The 15487-nt window shown below is 40.6% G+C and overlaps 2 protein-coding genes across 2 annotated transcripts; one reads left to right on the forward strand and one right to left on the reverse strand.

Moving 5' to 3' along the window:
* Nucleotides 1-466: 466 nt before the first annotated feature.
* On the reverse strand, nt 467-6460 carry syap1 (synapse associated protein 1). Its single transcript, XM_030721105.1, has 9 exons — nt 6231-6460; nt 5990-6108; nt 5577-5643; nt 4354-4427; nt 4089-4228; nt 3837-3988; nt 1442-1491; nt 1201-1357; nt 467-1105 (listed from the first exon to the last, which is right to left on the reverse strand). The coding sequence occupies exons 1-9, from the start codon at nt 6430-6432 to the stop codon at nt 975-977; spliced, it is 1092 nt and encodes a 363-aa protein (XP_030576965.1). The 5' UTR covers nt 6433-6460; the 3' UTR covers nt 467-974.
* Nucleotides 6383-11426, forward strand: phospho2 (phosphatase, orphan 2). The gene is made up of 5 exons (XM_030721118.1): nt 6383-6630; nt 6817-6921; nt 7381-7458; nt 7776-7870; nt 7963-11426. The coding sequence occupies exons 3-5, from the start codon at nt 7388-7390 to the stop codon at nt 8526-8528; spliced, it is 732 nt and encodes a 243-aa protein (XP_030576978.1). The 5' UTR covers nt 6383-6630; nt 6817-6921; nt 7381-7387; the 3' UTR covers nt 8529-11426.
* The last annotated feature ends 4061 nt before the right edge of the window (nt 11427-15487 follow it).

Consider the following 15487-nt stretch of genomic DNA (forward strand, 5'->3'; position numbering starts at 1 on the left):
ACAAATTTCCATTGTTATTTATACTGTTTTCCAATGACACGCAGGATTAAAATACACATACTGATTTGCAAACCGCTGCATTCTTTTAACATTTTACAGTGTACCAGCAATTTTGCACACTGTCGCAACAATCTTCAATCTTCACACACCGCCTTCTATGCAGTCACAAAACATAAAAATATTCACTTTCCATCAAGTGTTAATCAATTCATTGCACATAAAGTTTAAGCTTTGCTGCACTGTTCAAAAGTTCCCAAAAGATTTTCAGTTTCCCTTGACTTCGTGTCCATCTCGAACATGAGGTGTCATCATCCATAACGGATACATTTTTATTGAAGGCTGACATATAAAACAGGAAGAAGGTACAGAATTACAGTATTTAAGTTTCAGGGAAATAAAGTCAAGCAGACAGACATCGCAGTAGCAATTAAACAGACAAGCAGATATAAGGAGAGAGAAATGCACCTGGAATTAGTGTTACAATCTTCTTTATTTACAGACATGTTACTTTACATTTTACTTTTCTGTATTATGACTATAGCAAGGCTCGGCTGTACAGCCCACCAGGAAGCAGCAGTGGAAACCGAAATATAAAAAAACCAAAAGAAAACAAAAACAAAAAAAATGAATAAAGACACACACACACACACCCCTCCCCCTTCATTAAGATATTCTTTGTATTTGTGCTGGAGTCCCATCTAGTAACATTTCTCATCAAAAAGACAGATGATTAGGAGAAACAAGTAGTCAAAACTAATTTAGGAGGGAGCAATTAACTCACTAATATGCCAGAAAAGGGCTGCTGCCTCCAGCAGAGGTGACACACTCTTGCTATAATTAGATCTATGCAACTTCATCAGAGACGAGATAGAAATCACAGTTGTGTACAGTTCCTCCTCTCGTGCATCACACGCCATGATTCATTAACTCCAGCCCAGATAACTGACTGTGAAGGCATCACACAGTGTAGGCTTCTAGCTGTTGTCAGACTGGAGCATCTTCTCAATCTCTTGATCCCACTGGTCGTCTCTGTTGTCCGACTCAGTCACCACCTCATACTCCTGAAGTTCTTGCTGCAGCTCCTTTTCCCAATCTGCTGACTCGTCTGCAAAAGGAAGGAGAGATTATAAGCAAAGCACTTCTTACAGCACAGTGAACACTTTTAGCTTAAAGAAGAACAGAAACTCTTTGAAAGCCAACCATCAGGAGAAGGAAGACTCTCCTTCTTGTCCAGCACCAGCTGCTCCATCTCTTTCCTCAGGTCCTCCTGGTTGATGGCTGTCGAGTCAAAAGCATCACTAACGAACTCGGAGACTCCGGGACTTGTTGAAATCTCCTCCTCTTCTTCCTGAGGCGGCTACAAGGAAAACAGACAGGACAGAAATGGGAAACTTCTTCTAGAAAGATGGTTGGAAACGTTCAAGATGTGTAGAACTTTTACCTTCCGTTTGTCACTGATGGACACAGGTGGAGTTTTTGGTCTGACACTGTCTGCAAATAAATAATACAGTGTTATTGCTACAGTGACCCATCAGTTGGATTGTGTCTGAGGTCATGCATCAAACCACAAAAACATGCACCACTGTGAGCCTCTGTGCTGGCTGAATTCCCACAATCCCTCTCTTTCTCTGTGTAGCTGAGAGCTACTCAAACGTTGCAGGACCATCAGTTCTGCATCAGTCTTTACAAATACTGCATGCACCCAAACAAGGCCTGAAAAGAGATTTCAAAATGTATTAACAAGACTGGGCTTTTCATTTCCTTCATTATGAAATTATATAAAAGGTAAAAAAAACAAACAAAAAAAAAAAAAAGAAACCTTCATCTCATTTAGAATGATGCTGCCAGAGTATTAAGAGAGCCTGAGAAAAAAGTGTTGTAGCAGTCTGCTATCTAAAAAAATATCTTATTTTTATGGGAGTTTCATTTTAATAAAGAAACAAAATATTAACCAAATATCCAGATAAACACATTATATAAAAGTTATAAATTGATTTGCATGTCGTTGAGTGAAGTGAGGATGATCGTGAACAAGAACCTCCTTCCCTCAGAAACGCTGGGACAACAAAGGAGTGTCTAAAGAAGAAGCATATTAAGGTCATGGAGTGGCCTAACCAGTCTCCAGACCTCAATCTTATAGAAAATCTGTGAGGGGAGCTGAAGCTTTGAGCTGCTAAGCAGCAGCTAAGAAACCTAAAGGATTCAGAGAGGTTCTGTAAAGAGGAGTGGGCCAAAGATCTGCCTGAGATGTGAGCAAACCTCTAAGTTTTCTCCTCTAAGTACTGAGTCATGTTTTGCTTGAGGATCAAATACTTATTTCACTCAATGACATGCAAATCAGGTTATAACTTATGTAACAGTTTTTTTTCCCTGTATTTTTGGTTTTTATTCTGTCTCTCCATTAAAACCAAACTACCACAAAATTAGAGACTGCTCATTTCTTTGTGAGCAGATTACAAATTCAGCAGGGGATCAAATAATTATTACCCCTCTGTAGGTGCCTACAAACTGTAAAATTACAGCAATCTTATAAACTTACAGCAACCCATGCTCAGACATGATTCTGATATTCTTGAATACTGAATCACAGGCTATGAGGCACAGCCATAATACACCCCTCTGGGTGTGAGCATAGCTTAAATTGCTAATGTGTGAAGGTCTTTCACTTTCACTGTATAAAGCCATAACCAAAGAGCGCCACAGTTTATTGTAGGTGGTCATTTTGGTTCTAAACAACACACTGTAGTGTTGCCTGTTTGATTTTAGTCCCTTTTGTGCACTGAAAACATTCACAGACTATTAGAGATGATGAGATGTGTGAATACAAACTCAGTTCCAAAAACGTTGAGCTGTGCAAAATGCAAATAAAAACATGAACAATATCTATAATATAATATAAATATAATATCCATCCATCCATTCACTTCCGCTTATCCTGGTCAGGGTCGCGGGGGGGCTGGAGCCTATCCCAGCTGTCATAGGGCGAGAGGCAGGGTACACCCTGAACAGGTCGCCAGCCTGTCACAGGGCCAACACAGAGAGACGAACAACCTTTCACACTCACATTCACACCTATGGGCAATTTAGAATAGCCAATTAACCTAACCCCAGTAAGTGCATGTCTTTGGAATGTGGGAGGAAACCGGAGTACCCGGAGGAAACCCACGCAAGCACGGGGAGAACATGCAAACTCCACACAGAGAGAGGGAGAGGCCTGGGCCAAGGTGGAATCGAACCCAGGCCTTCCAGATGGTATTCTATCTGTGAGGCAACAGTGCTAACCACTGCGCCACCGTGCTGCCCGGAATCGAACCCAGGCCTTCCTGGGTTAAATATAATATAATAATATATAAAATAAAATATATATAATATAAATCTCATATTTAAAAACATTTGGCACATCATGAAACAAAAAAAACAGAAGAAAGAAGGTCCAGGAGTGTTAAGCTGCTAGGATCCTTTATCAGGACAACACTCTTCCCCTAAAAGTCCAGCAACTGTTGTTTAAGGAGGGTGGGGGGGTCTCCACAGTGGTGAACTTGGCCTGTCCCAACTTTTCTGAGACCCTAACCCTGACAACAAATTTAAAAAGAGCCTTTTTTTAATAAATGGTGCATTTTTTCAGTTTAAACATTGATGTCTTCTCTGTCCTACTGTGAATAAAATATGGGTTTATGAGATTTGTAAATCCCTGCATTTAGTTTTATTTACATTTTACACAGTATCCATAGTAGAACTGGGGTTGTAAATCTGTCCTACCTTCCTGTACCTGGGATACCAAAATGTTTGCTTGGTGGTTTCTACCTCTAGCTGTCATCAGAGCTAAAAATTCAGACCTGTTAGGACGATGTTTTCAGGTGCAACACTGGTTCCTTTGTCCCCGCTGTCCTTCTGCTGCTGCTGGGCTGCCAGAGCTGTGAGCTGAGCTGACTGCTTGATCAGAGACACCCGGTAGAAATAGTTCCTCCAAAACACCTCCTCCTTCACTCTGTCAAACACATCACCATCCATTTTTAAATATCAGTTTTAGGTTGACTCTGCTACACACACAGACACACACACACACACAATGTTTGAAGAGCACTGACTGTTTAGGAACCAGGTCAAAACGCATGCGGTTGAGGAGCTGGTCTTCCTCCAGCATCACTGCAGCTAGAGGATACATCTGCTCCATGTCGAAGTGGAACTGAACACCAGCAGGAGGGTCCCGCAAGAAGTTCCTCTTGTCCTAGAATCAACAACCAAAGAGCTCAGTTTCTACTCAAAGCACGAAATATAAATCTAAATAAGACAACAGTGACAGAAAAAAATGATTCATTAATACTGTTTAATGTGTATGATGCCTTTGCTTACAGCGGACAGAGCAAGGATCTGCTGCTGGATCGTCTCCTCCTCGTTGTAGCCGACCCAGGGAGGCACTGCTGCTTCTACACACACACACACACACACACACACACACACACACAGCCATCAATCCCGACTCTTATCTCTCAGACGCACACATGTACACCCCTGTTCTCTGTTAACAGAAGCTGCTTGGCAAGCAAGTGACACGTGCTGATAAAAATCATGATATCATCATTTCTGCTGCCCCTCACAGGCGCAATGTAAGAAGATGACATAATTTATACCAGTAAGGTATCACAAGAGTGCAGTTTTAAATTAAATGCATCACTTTCAAAGTGCAAGTCACACTTTCAGAAACTGATATTTTAACTTTGTGACTGAAATGTCTGTTTTCATAGTGGTTCAATATTTGACTCTGGAAAACTTTATGGTTCTACACGTTACGGTTTTACCATTTAACTCATACAACTCATCACGACTGAGGCTGCACGGAGACATTTTCCTCTTTAGAAAAGTGTTTTGACAGAAATATGAGCAGCTTCAGAATAATATCTGACTTTATTAACACACCTGTAAATACATTACATACACTGTTCAGGTACACTGTGCATGTGTGTGCCACTGTATATATAAACAAAGTTAGGACAGAAAAGGAAAAAAGACCAGAGATTTCTTTGTGTAGTCAGACACACACACACACACACGCACACTCGCACACGCACACGCACGCACGCACGCACACAGAGCAACTCGTGGTGAAGCAAATACAGCAACATTATTAGAGTGATACCAGGATTATAATGTATTGTTAGAAAAATGAGAAAGGAGGATCAACACAATAAGGATTTTGGCTTATTTTTGTGACTCATAAGACTCAATCATGCAGCAAACATTACATGCTCTGAATTAGTTTTTAAAAATCTTAGTTTGTGCCTTTCCAGAATAAAGCACAAATTAGTTTTTCAGAATAAAAGTCTTTGTTTTAGGGGCCTTAAAATGCTGGAGAAGTGTGGGTGCACAATGTATGTGTAATATAAGCTGCATGTTTAAAAAAAAATAAAAAATTCTTACAAAGCCTCAGTAATTATTTCCAATCAACGATGATGTGCTAAATATGTGAATTAATTGGAAACTAGTTTGCAGAAGCTTTTCTTACACATCACACGATTACTCCTAAACTCTCAGGTATTCTTTGCAAACAACATTCTTGCTTTAAAGTCCGGTTTTACCTGATTTTTTGGCCTTCTTCTCCTGGACGAATTTCTCTTGCTCTTTTTGGAAGTCTCCTAAAAATGTCTGTAAATACACACAAACAGATTCATGCATATAACAAAAAGCTAACAAAGCATTCTGTGAACAAAAGAATTGAAAAGATCCAGGATTTCCCAGCCTATAAATAAAAATCTGGCACCCTATGTTACAAATTTTAGACTTGAAAATAAACCTTGTCACCTAAACCTTTTTTTTTTTTAAAGTAATGCTTAATTTATTCATGCTTGTAGACATCTTTTTTTTCATCAAATTGCCAAAAATATCAGGAGAATGATGTTAAGTAATGTAACAGGCTATTTTCCTTAATTCTATCCAGCCCAATGAACCCAAAGCTGTTTTAAACCAGTCAAAAACCCGACGAGCGACATACCTTGTCTATGATACCGTCGATGTTTCCTTCTTCCACGGTCTTCTTGATGGTCTGAGCGGTCTCCACCATTGACTCGGAGAGCTTCTTGGTGGCACTGGAGGCAAAACTGAAGATGTAACCTTCAGATGGAGGAAGAGGTTGTTAATGAAAAGACATGCATGAGAGAACAGGTACTCCTACAGAACACACAGAAAGACTAACTAAGCTTAGAGTTAATTATGCAGAAAGAAGCTGTCCTCACCGCCCAATCCTTTGCTCTGCTCGGAGTTTTGCTGCTCCGCCTCTGGTGCTCCGTCCTGGTCAGCTGGCTGCTGTTTGTTTACCTCGTTTTGTGCTTCCACCACCTTCTCTTCCTGCTCCACGCTCAGATTCTCTTTATCGTCCGACGTCTTCGTGACCGTCGGGTTCTCCAAACCCAGCCACGTCCCTAAACCTTTGAACATGCTGGGGGAAACACACGGAACCTTTTAGAGTCAAGAAAATAACAAAACAATCTGAGCACACAGAACCTTCTGACTTTATGCAACCAGGAACTAAACTGACGTTTTCTTCTTCTGTGGTCTCAGATGTGCGGTTGTGCGATCCTGACACCCAGCGGCCAACAGCGGGAAATCTGCTGTTATGAGGAACCTGCGGTTGTGGTCAGTGCTATGGTGAAATATATTTAGAAAACCGAGTGCAGTAATTTTGTCAATATTATAAAATTGTTGATTTTTGTAAAATCTACACTCATTTTAAAGTAAAGAGATGGCGTGTCTTTTAAATTATGTGCTTATGGTGGAACAACTAACGCTGGAACAGCTACGTTTAAATGCAACATCCAACAGGAGCGGCAGGTGGCGGTAATGAGCTGAGAATGATTCCGCATCTTGTGACAAAGCGAGACAAGGACGGAGAAGGAAGACCGGCGAACGCGCGACAGGCTCACTGCGGTAATTTTACCGTCGCTCACCGTTTTACATTATTATTATGTATTTTATGTGTATTTATATGCAGTATGGTTTACTATAGAAAGCCATGATGTAATCCCCATCTTTTCCGTTAAAACGCCGTTTTAATTTAACGGACTGATTAGTCATACCCATGAGTAGTTTACTTAAAGCGGGATTTTACACCAAACCTCCTTTTAAAAATGAAACATTTAAAAGATTGTCGGTGTAAACTTAATTGTAATAGAGAAAATAAAATAACTGAGGCCAGAGAAATGTTATTTGAGCTGTGAAGTAACAATCGGCTTTAAGAGAAGAGTGAGAAGTAGAAAGTGAAAGTGCGGGCAGTTACTTGCGGTTTGCGCTGATAAGACGGAAACAGGCCGCTTCAGGATCAGTTATCTAATACTGGATGAGGGGAGTGTGCAGATATCTGTGTCCTTACTGTTTGTTTGTTTCCAGGTGAAAAATGAAGATTTTGATGGTTTTTGATTTTGACCACACTGTGGTTGATGAGAACAGTGACACCTGGGTGCTCAGGTAGGTCAAAAAAGTTCTTCTACAGCTGTTTAGGATTTGGGACTTTCTCCAGGTGTCTAGATGCATTATTTTTTCTTTTCTTTTCTTTTATGATGGGGGGCTCATTAAGATAGAAGATTTTTCATTTGTTGTTTTATCATTTTTCTTAATACGCACTAGCTTCCTTGGAAACTGTTGAATTCAGTAGATTTGAATTCACTGTTCTTTGAGTGCAGTGTTAATGTCTTATATCTGGTGCTGCTGTTCTGTGCCAGGAGCTCAGTACAGCATTAGAGAGGTGCTATGGCTGATTCGTCTTTGTTTCGTTCTGCTGTCAGATGCCTTCCTGAACAGACACTTCCCGACTCCGTGAAGAATTCCTACAGAAAAGGCTTCTGGACCGAGTACATGGGCAGGGTGATGAACTACATAGGTGAGAGGCTGTGAGGCCCTTTGTTTTTATTTTACTGTTTCCTCAACTCTGCTCATTCTTCAGTCCCAACCTTTTTTAATCGATTCCTGCAGGAGAGCAGGAGGTGAGCCCCGACAGGGTCCGCAGTGTGATGGAGACCATCCCCTTCACAGCTGGAATGACTGACTTACTCACGTTCATATCAGAGAATAAAGGCATCATTGACTGCATAGTCATCTCTGACTCCAACACCTTGTTTATAGAATGGATTCTCCGTGCTTCAGGACTGCAGGCAGCTGTTGACAAGGTTTTCACCAACTCAGCTAAGCTCAATGAGTTGGGCTACATTGAGGTGCAGTGCTATCATTCTCACGACTGTGATCGATGCCCTGTCAACCTCTGCAAGAGAAAAGCCCTGGAGCTTTACCTGAATGGGCAATCTGATGCCGGCATGGAGTATGAGCGGATCTTTTACGTGGGGGATGGGGGTAATGATCTCTGCCCTACTTCCTGTCTGAGAGGGCACGATGTTGTGATGCCCAGAAAGGGCTACACTCTGGAGAAGCTGCTAGCCAAAATGGAAGGTCAGGAGGGCAGTTCTCCTCTAAGAGCTAAAAACATTGCCTGGAGCAGTGGCACTGACATTCTCCGGGAGCTGAAAGCAAGCATGCAGGCGTAGCTGCTGCAGGTGAAGCAGCTGAAATATTACAAATGTTGAGCCTGCACTGCAGGACACATTGTGCTCACATTGTGTGTAGTTTTTCTTTTCATATTATCATGCTAATTTAAAAAAAAATATTTTTCAAATTTTTAATTAAGATGACAGAAAAATATTTGCACTCATTAACTAGTCTTTGAAAAAGGGTCATTTGTCTGCAGGGAAATTTCCCCTTTTTCTTTTCTCTTCCTGATGGGATTCTTTTCCTCTTTTTCCATCGTGGTGGACGATGGAGGCGTCTGAAACCAGGAGCAATACATAGACACAACGACAGTGCTGATGTGCACTATAATGAACAGTAGACCAGAATTCACTATAGATTATATTTAGTATTTACGATTTCAGTTATTGGGGTTGATCCAAGAAGCAGGAAGTTAACTGGATCTGATAAAGTAAAAGTCTCAGCAGGTTCCCAGACGTGGATTAAACCTCGTCCCAAACTAGAACAAAACAGAATGTGTCCTCTGAAATGTTTATGGATAAATTGAAAACTCTACTTTATTCAGTAACTGGCTTCTATATCGATCTACAGTACTGTGCAAAAATCTTGAGCCACCCCTCACTTCCTTATATTTTGACAGGAAATCAGAAATCGGTGCAGCAATTTATTGAAACGTGGAAGCATACACGGAAATCCAGCGTTTAAGGCAAAAGCAGAGTTTGTACATTTTTAATGAGCTTGAAACTTCCTCAGGCAAATTTTCTTGTAATTTCTTTGGGTTATCTTCAGGAATAATTCTGATGGAGTTTTTCTGTGCCTTTATTATTGTCAGGCTCATGCCAGTCAGATGCTTTCCAGATGGTTTTTCATGGTGGATCAAAATCTGATGATACTTTTCTGTGTTCATAATTCCAACACCACTGGCTGAAATGCAGCCCCAAACCATGACAGAGGCTCCACCGTGTCGGACCTTTCTCCTGACCTTGTCCATACACACTGATGATGTTTCCCTTCTTTAAGAATAGCTTCTTCACAGCCTCCCTTCCACTAACATCATTTCTGATGAGGCTTAGACAAACAGATGGACTCAACTCCAGGGTCAGAAGCATCTCTCAGGTCCCGTGTCAGGGCTTTACATTTGTTTCTTAAAGACATGAATATCAGATACTATTCATCTGCTGTAGGTAGTTTTTTAGGTCTGACGCGTCTTCTTTTGTCCACTTTCCTCAAATTTGCCTCAAATCTGCACAACATGCCAGGTTTCGGTCTAATAGCTCTTTGGAAATCACCTTGATGGTGCAAAAATACAATTTTATGCCTGTCAAACTTTGTTATCTTTGATGGCTTTTTGTAGATTCAACTAAAGAAATGGGGACAAATGTTGTGTTTTTGTGCTGCTAGTGACAAAGATACACTTTAAAATTGGTTCTTTGCTAAATTGTCTGTCATGTGTGACACAACATTGGTTCATCACTTGGGTTCGGAGGCCAGTGTTAAGTAGCTGAACAAACAAAAACATATTGCACAGAAAATGGTCCGAGGACTAAACTGAGTGAAAAAGCAGCCAATGTCTGGCTCATTGGGAGCAAAATATAAAGAAATGAGGGGTGGCTCGAGACTTTTGCACAGTGCTATATGTGTTGCATTAACAACAACAAAATAACTTTTCTCACGTGTTGTGTGTCCACAGACTCAGTGGAGAGCTTCACTCACTTTTTCTTTTCTTTGTTTTTCCTGAGCACCAGGCTCAGCCTGTGTTTGGGAAACTGGCTGAAATTAATATGTCCAAAACAACGAGCAAACACTGGATTCTGGATATTACATTTAATTAAAATTTGCTTTGTAGTTTGCAAATATTAGTTGTCTCTTCACATTATGAGTGAAGGCTTTGCAAAGCACTCCCACTAACTCGAATAATGTTCTTTATCAATCAGAAACACTTCAGTACCAGTTAGTACCTGTTATACTGCAGTTATACTTTTAAGTTGCACCAGGAAGACAGTTTATGATGAAAGAAAAGCACAGGCGTTAGTGATGACATTATGATGAGTCACATTCATGTGTTCCAACAGTGTGAGGAACCCCGAACTCCTGAACAACATTCAGCTGTTCGTCTTAGTGTAAACTGACTTCAAAGACATATTATTATGTAGCTAATACATATTTTAGACGAGGTGCTTTTACCAACATCTTGAATGTTTTGTGTTGTTTGAATGTTGTTTATGAACCTGCAGTCAAAAAAGATCAAATAAGTTCAACAGTTTTTCCGTGATTGAAATGTTTTTTTCAGGGTGTTTCGAAATGCAGATTAAACCATTTTTATAGCTGGTCATAAATTGGTAATAATGTATCAAAGGCTTATACCTGTTTAATGTGACTATCTGATGAAGTCACTGACTTTAAGCTCACAGCAGCTGTTCAGAGCTGCTCTGTAGCTCTGAATACCTCAGGTCTGCTTCTGTTAAGGTGAACTGAGTTGATTTTTGAGAGCAGGTTTGGATTAATGGGATTAATATATTAAATATAATTTGTCTCTGTTGAATGGCATAAACCTCAACTACCTATTTAAGCTAAATGAACAATGCTTCCATGTTTGTTTTTCCACATTATTCCTCATGTTTCAGACAGCTGAACAGCTGCTTTTGGGATGCAGGTCACTCACAGCCAGCATTTATTATCTGGATATTCAAGTTTCTATGTGGAACTTCAGCAGCCGTGCTCATGGAGAATTATGCATTGATTAGCTTTTGTTTTGCTGTCAGGAGCCAACTTGTTGAAAAAATATATATATTGTGTGTTTTTAATTGTTTAATTCTAACGATGAAATTAAATTAATTACATCTTGGATTCCTTTTTCTTAAGTTGTGCCAAAGTTCTTCTACAGGCAAGTCTCACTGCTCAGCAGCAGTAATACAGCACTTACTGGAGCTGTTATTTTGAAGCATTATATATATGAAAAAATGATTTCAGTGGGCACTGAGAAATAAAATAAAACAAGCTTCTCACCAGAGATATTAAATGGGAGATAACAGTGTATAATTTACTTTAAAAATTCCAAGTAAGATCATTTGCTGACCTAAAATCACATTTTTTGTAAGTCATTGTTCCGCTGAGAGACCACATGGAGGATATTCTGCTCTGCAGTGGCCACAGATTCACTCACTGAGCATCTATGCAGTCAAATACAGCCCAATGTTACAGCTTCAAGCTTCTATAGATGAAAACATGAAGTTCAGAGATAATGCTAGCAAGCTGTATTCATAAATTGTATGAATGCAATGCACAGTCACATTTAACCTGAAAGTATATTAGAATTTCATTTGCTGAAACTGACCCTGGGAATGCATCAGGCATGGATACGTGGGAATCTGCCCCCAGTGCAGCCACTGGAGCTGATCACACCCACTCACATGCTGCTAAAAATAGCTCAGGGTCTTTTTTTTTTTTTTTTTTATGGAAACCCAATCAAGTAATGCAGATGAAGAGGGCAGGAAGTCAGATACAGGGACAGTATAGAGAAGCTAGTTAATTTTCAAAATAAAAGACCTTGTTCAGACTAAATGCCCCACTCCTGAAACACTCCTGGTGTGATCTGAAGACAAAAACAAGAACAAAACTGCATCAGAGGCATCAAACACATGCACCTGGTGTAATCACAGGTGAAGCACAAACTTCTGTGACAGACTCTTCACCTTTCAGTAAAAACATTTATTTATTTATTTTTAAATCAGATCATTCAATTAAAAATGCCCCAAATACCATAAATACTCAAACAGTTCTTATAGTTAAAAAGGGGCAAAATAGGTGAAAAAAACTAAACTGTCTGCACTGACTATGGACATTTTAAAAACACGATGATTTCATTGCTGAAGCCGGACATTTGAACATGAGTCTGTGGGGACTGAGTCACCTTTGGAGCCCGTCTCAGGTGACAACTACAGGGACAGGTCTTTGCTTCATTTCTCCATCCATCCATTTCTCCAGCTTTGGGTTTTTAGTCCAATACATAAACAAATAATAATCAAAGTTAAAACAAATAAAGTTGATGGTAGAGCTGTATTGTATTGGTGGAATGAGTTACCAAACCCGATTTAGACGGCTGTCCTCAGAATGTGCTCGCAGGCCTGGCTCTGCCTTACTGGCCTAGATTGCACGTCTCTTTTTGTTTCTCCTGCTTGATCCTTCACTAGAGTCTCAAAAAAAAAGGGGAAAAAAAAAAATCCAACACACTTGCGTATTACATCACACACCTGCAAGGGTATTTTTTTTTCTCAAACACTTCTTGATCTGCTGTGCTTTGGATTGTGCCTCAGTGGTATATCACTCTGGATTACAGTGTCTGCCAAATGAATAAATGCAAATGGGCTGTTGTCACCCAGACTTCAATCAGTGGCAACTGAAGGACTGATTTATCATCTCTATCCAGAGAGACAGTTACATCCTGTGGAGATGCAAAGATATTTCTTCTCAAGACTGAAAGAACGAACACACATCAGTAGTTTGGCACAAACGCGTCGGGGTTTGAACATGGATTTGCAGTATGAATGAGGGCCAACAACTCAATTGCACTTTTCTAAGATCTAACCTGGTATTACAGTCCAAGACTCAGCAGGCTTTGTTTACTTTCTGAATTCACTCTTCAGTGGGAAGAGGGTTTAGAGGAGGATTTTTGTATTAAAGGAAGATGCTTAGTTACATAAGTAACAGCCATCTTGAATACTGAAGCTCTCAAACTTGGAGTTTTCAGAGTTTGGAATTGTGGAAAACGATTGTTCGGAAACAGTTTTAGTCCAGCATATGATTTTTGCATCTGGGAGAGGAAAGAAAGTGGATGCAACTGGGCCTGATTTCCCTTGTTTCCCACATCAATACTTAAACAATAGTGTACAATAGTGTGGTTGCTTTCAAATAAAATCTGCATAACGAGCACTCAGATGTGAACAAGCATTCTAGTTTGAAAGTAAAGAAGTTATTTACTCCTCTCATCCAAACTGCTGGGGGCGGACATTTATCTTTTGTCAGCACTGGATGACTCCTGTCTACTCCTCCAGAGTCAACATGACCTTGCTGAATGTGAAAAGCTTGCTGAGGGCTGCTGACCTGCTGCAGTTTGGAGCAGTGAAAAGGGCCTGCGAGGCCCTCCTGGATGTGGACAAGTGCTTCAACATGCTAGCATTGTCCCAGCTGCATGTGCGCCCTCCCGCTGGTGAAAGAAGCCCACAGACTGCTAGCAGGCAGGTCAGAGATCAGATCTCTATTCAGCTTTTTCTCTCTTTAACATTTTGTCAGGTGTTGAAATTTTGACTTTCATTTATGTAGCAGATGGCTCTTATGGTTTCAAGGGCAACTGTATCTACAAAAAGTTTCACAATGGATTTCATAATATGACCCAAATCCAGGTAGTTGTGACAGTCAAAAAAAAAAAAAAAAAGATAATATAAACTTGTCAGGAATTTATTTACTATTATTTAGTATTTAGTAGTGCTCTCCACTGGATGTGCAAAAAGAAAGGACTCCCACATAATTGTTAATTTAACCTTTTTATTAAAATAAATCTATAATTGTCATGCTGTTGCTCCCTGCAGAGTATGGGATGTGCCTGGTATCTCTGAACAGCAGGCTGTGCCTGGTAGGGGGCCAGACCACCCTCACTGAGGGCTTCAACCCAGACGCAGGAGAATGGATCCCACTTGTCAGCATGAAGGAGAGAGGGATAGAGTGCAGGGTGGTGACCATGCTGGGCTATGTGCAAGTCACTGGGGGTTATTCCTCCTCTAAAGAGACCTACCTGCAAAGCATAAAGAAATCTGACCCTCATACACAGATACAGAATATGGGAAATAGTCAGAGATGTGCCTGGAGTGTAAATTTGCATGGCTGTATTCATAGTGTTCATAATGTTACATTACTGGATGGCTCAGCATTCACTTATCGCACATTGTTGACATTGGTAATGTTATAATAAAGTAAAAAGTTTGAGACGACCAGTAAACATGCTTCTCTTTTATATTTAATTTTTTAATTTAAATCATCATTTTATATTTCATTATTTCCAAGTGTAAAACATTACATTTGGTCCAAGTTACTGAATCAATCAGTGGCTTCCAATCAATTAATTGTTTTATCTACTCTTTGTGTGTGTGTGTGTGTGTGTGTGTGTGGGTGGGGGGGTGGGGGGTGGGGGTGTCATTTAGGACTGCTCTGTAGAAAATGTGGGTTTATCAGTGCAAAGGGACACCATTAAAGTGGTTAAGTTTCCATGAAGGGACACCAGGAAATAAGCCAGAGCTCCAAACACACAACCAACACTGCACGTGTGCGTCTACAACACCGTTTTGCGGGCACTATATTAGTGACACACAGGCTCTAAAGTGGACTGAGCATCAGGATTTGGGACTGCTTTGCTGCTTCTTGCCAAGTGCAGAATTTCTTTTAGTGTCTCAAAAATTGGATGGATTGTTCTTCATGTACCCGATGATGAGCCCTTCCATTGCAGCATCTCACCATCGCGGCATTTCGGCGCCCATTCTTGAGCTGCTGTCTCTGTTTTCTGACTTGGAAAACTTAAGTGCTTTAAACAAACTGGACTTCTTTTTGGTTTGTGAATTTCACCCCTCATCCGAGAAGCTTCTTCAGCTCTGAAAAACTGATGGAGTATCTCAGATATTAATCCTGGTGGGGTTGTTCCCTTCGAGGTGGGGCTGATGGTCATTGACCCACCCTACAGTCATGTGACCCTAATAGCTTACACGAGGAGGAGGTGGGGCAATGTCCCCCAAAGGATTCACACCTCGGCCTCTGTGACAGTAATGACCCACACCTTGATTCACAACTTGACTCATGTGATCCTTGATGTCTCACATGGTTACAGGGTGAGTCACTGACTCAGGACCACTTCCACGGGGACTCTTGGAGAACAGGTGAGATGTGTTCACGAACCAAAAAGAAATTCAGCTGTTTTTATTTCAAGAGCTCAACA

Source organism: Archocentrus centrarchus, chromosome 3 (assembly GCF_007364275.1).
Source record: "Archocentrus centrarchus isolate MPI-CPG fArcCen1 chromosome 3, fArcCen1, whole genome shotgun sequence".
Lineage (NCBI taxonomy): Eukaryota > Metazoa > Chordata > Actinopteri > Cichliformes > Cichlidae > Archocentrus > Archocentrus centrarchus.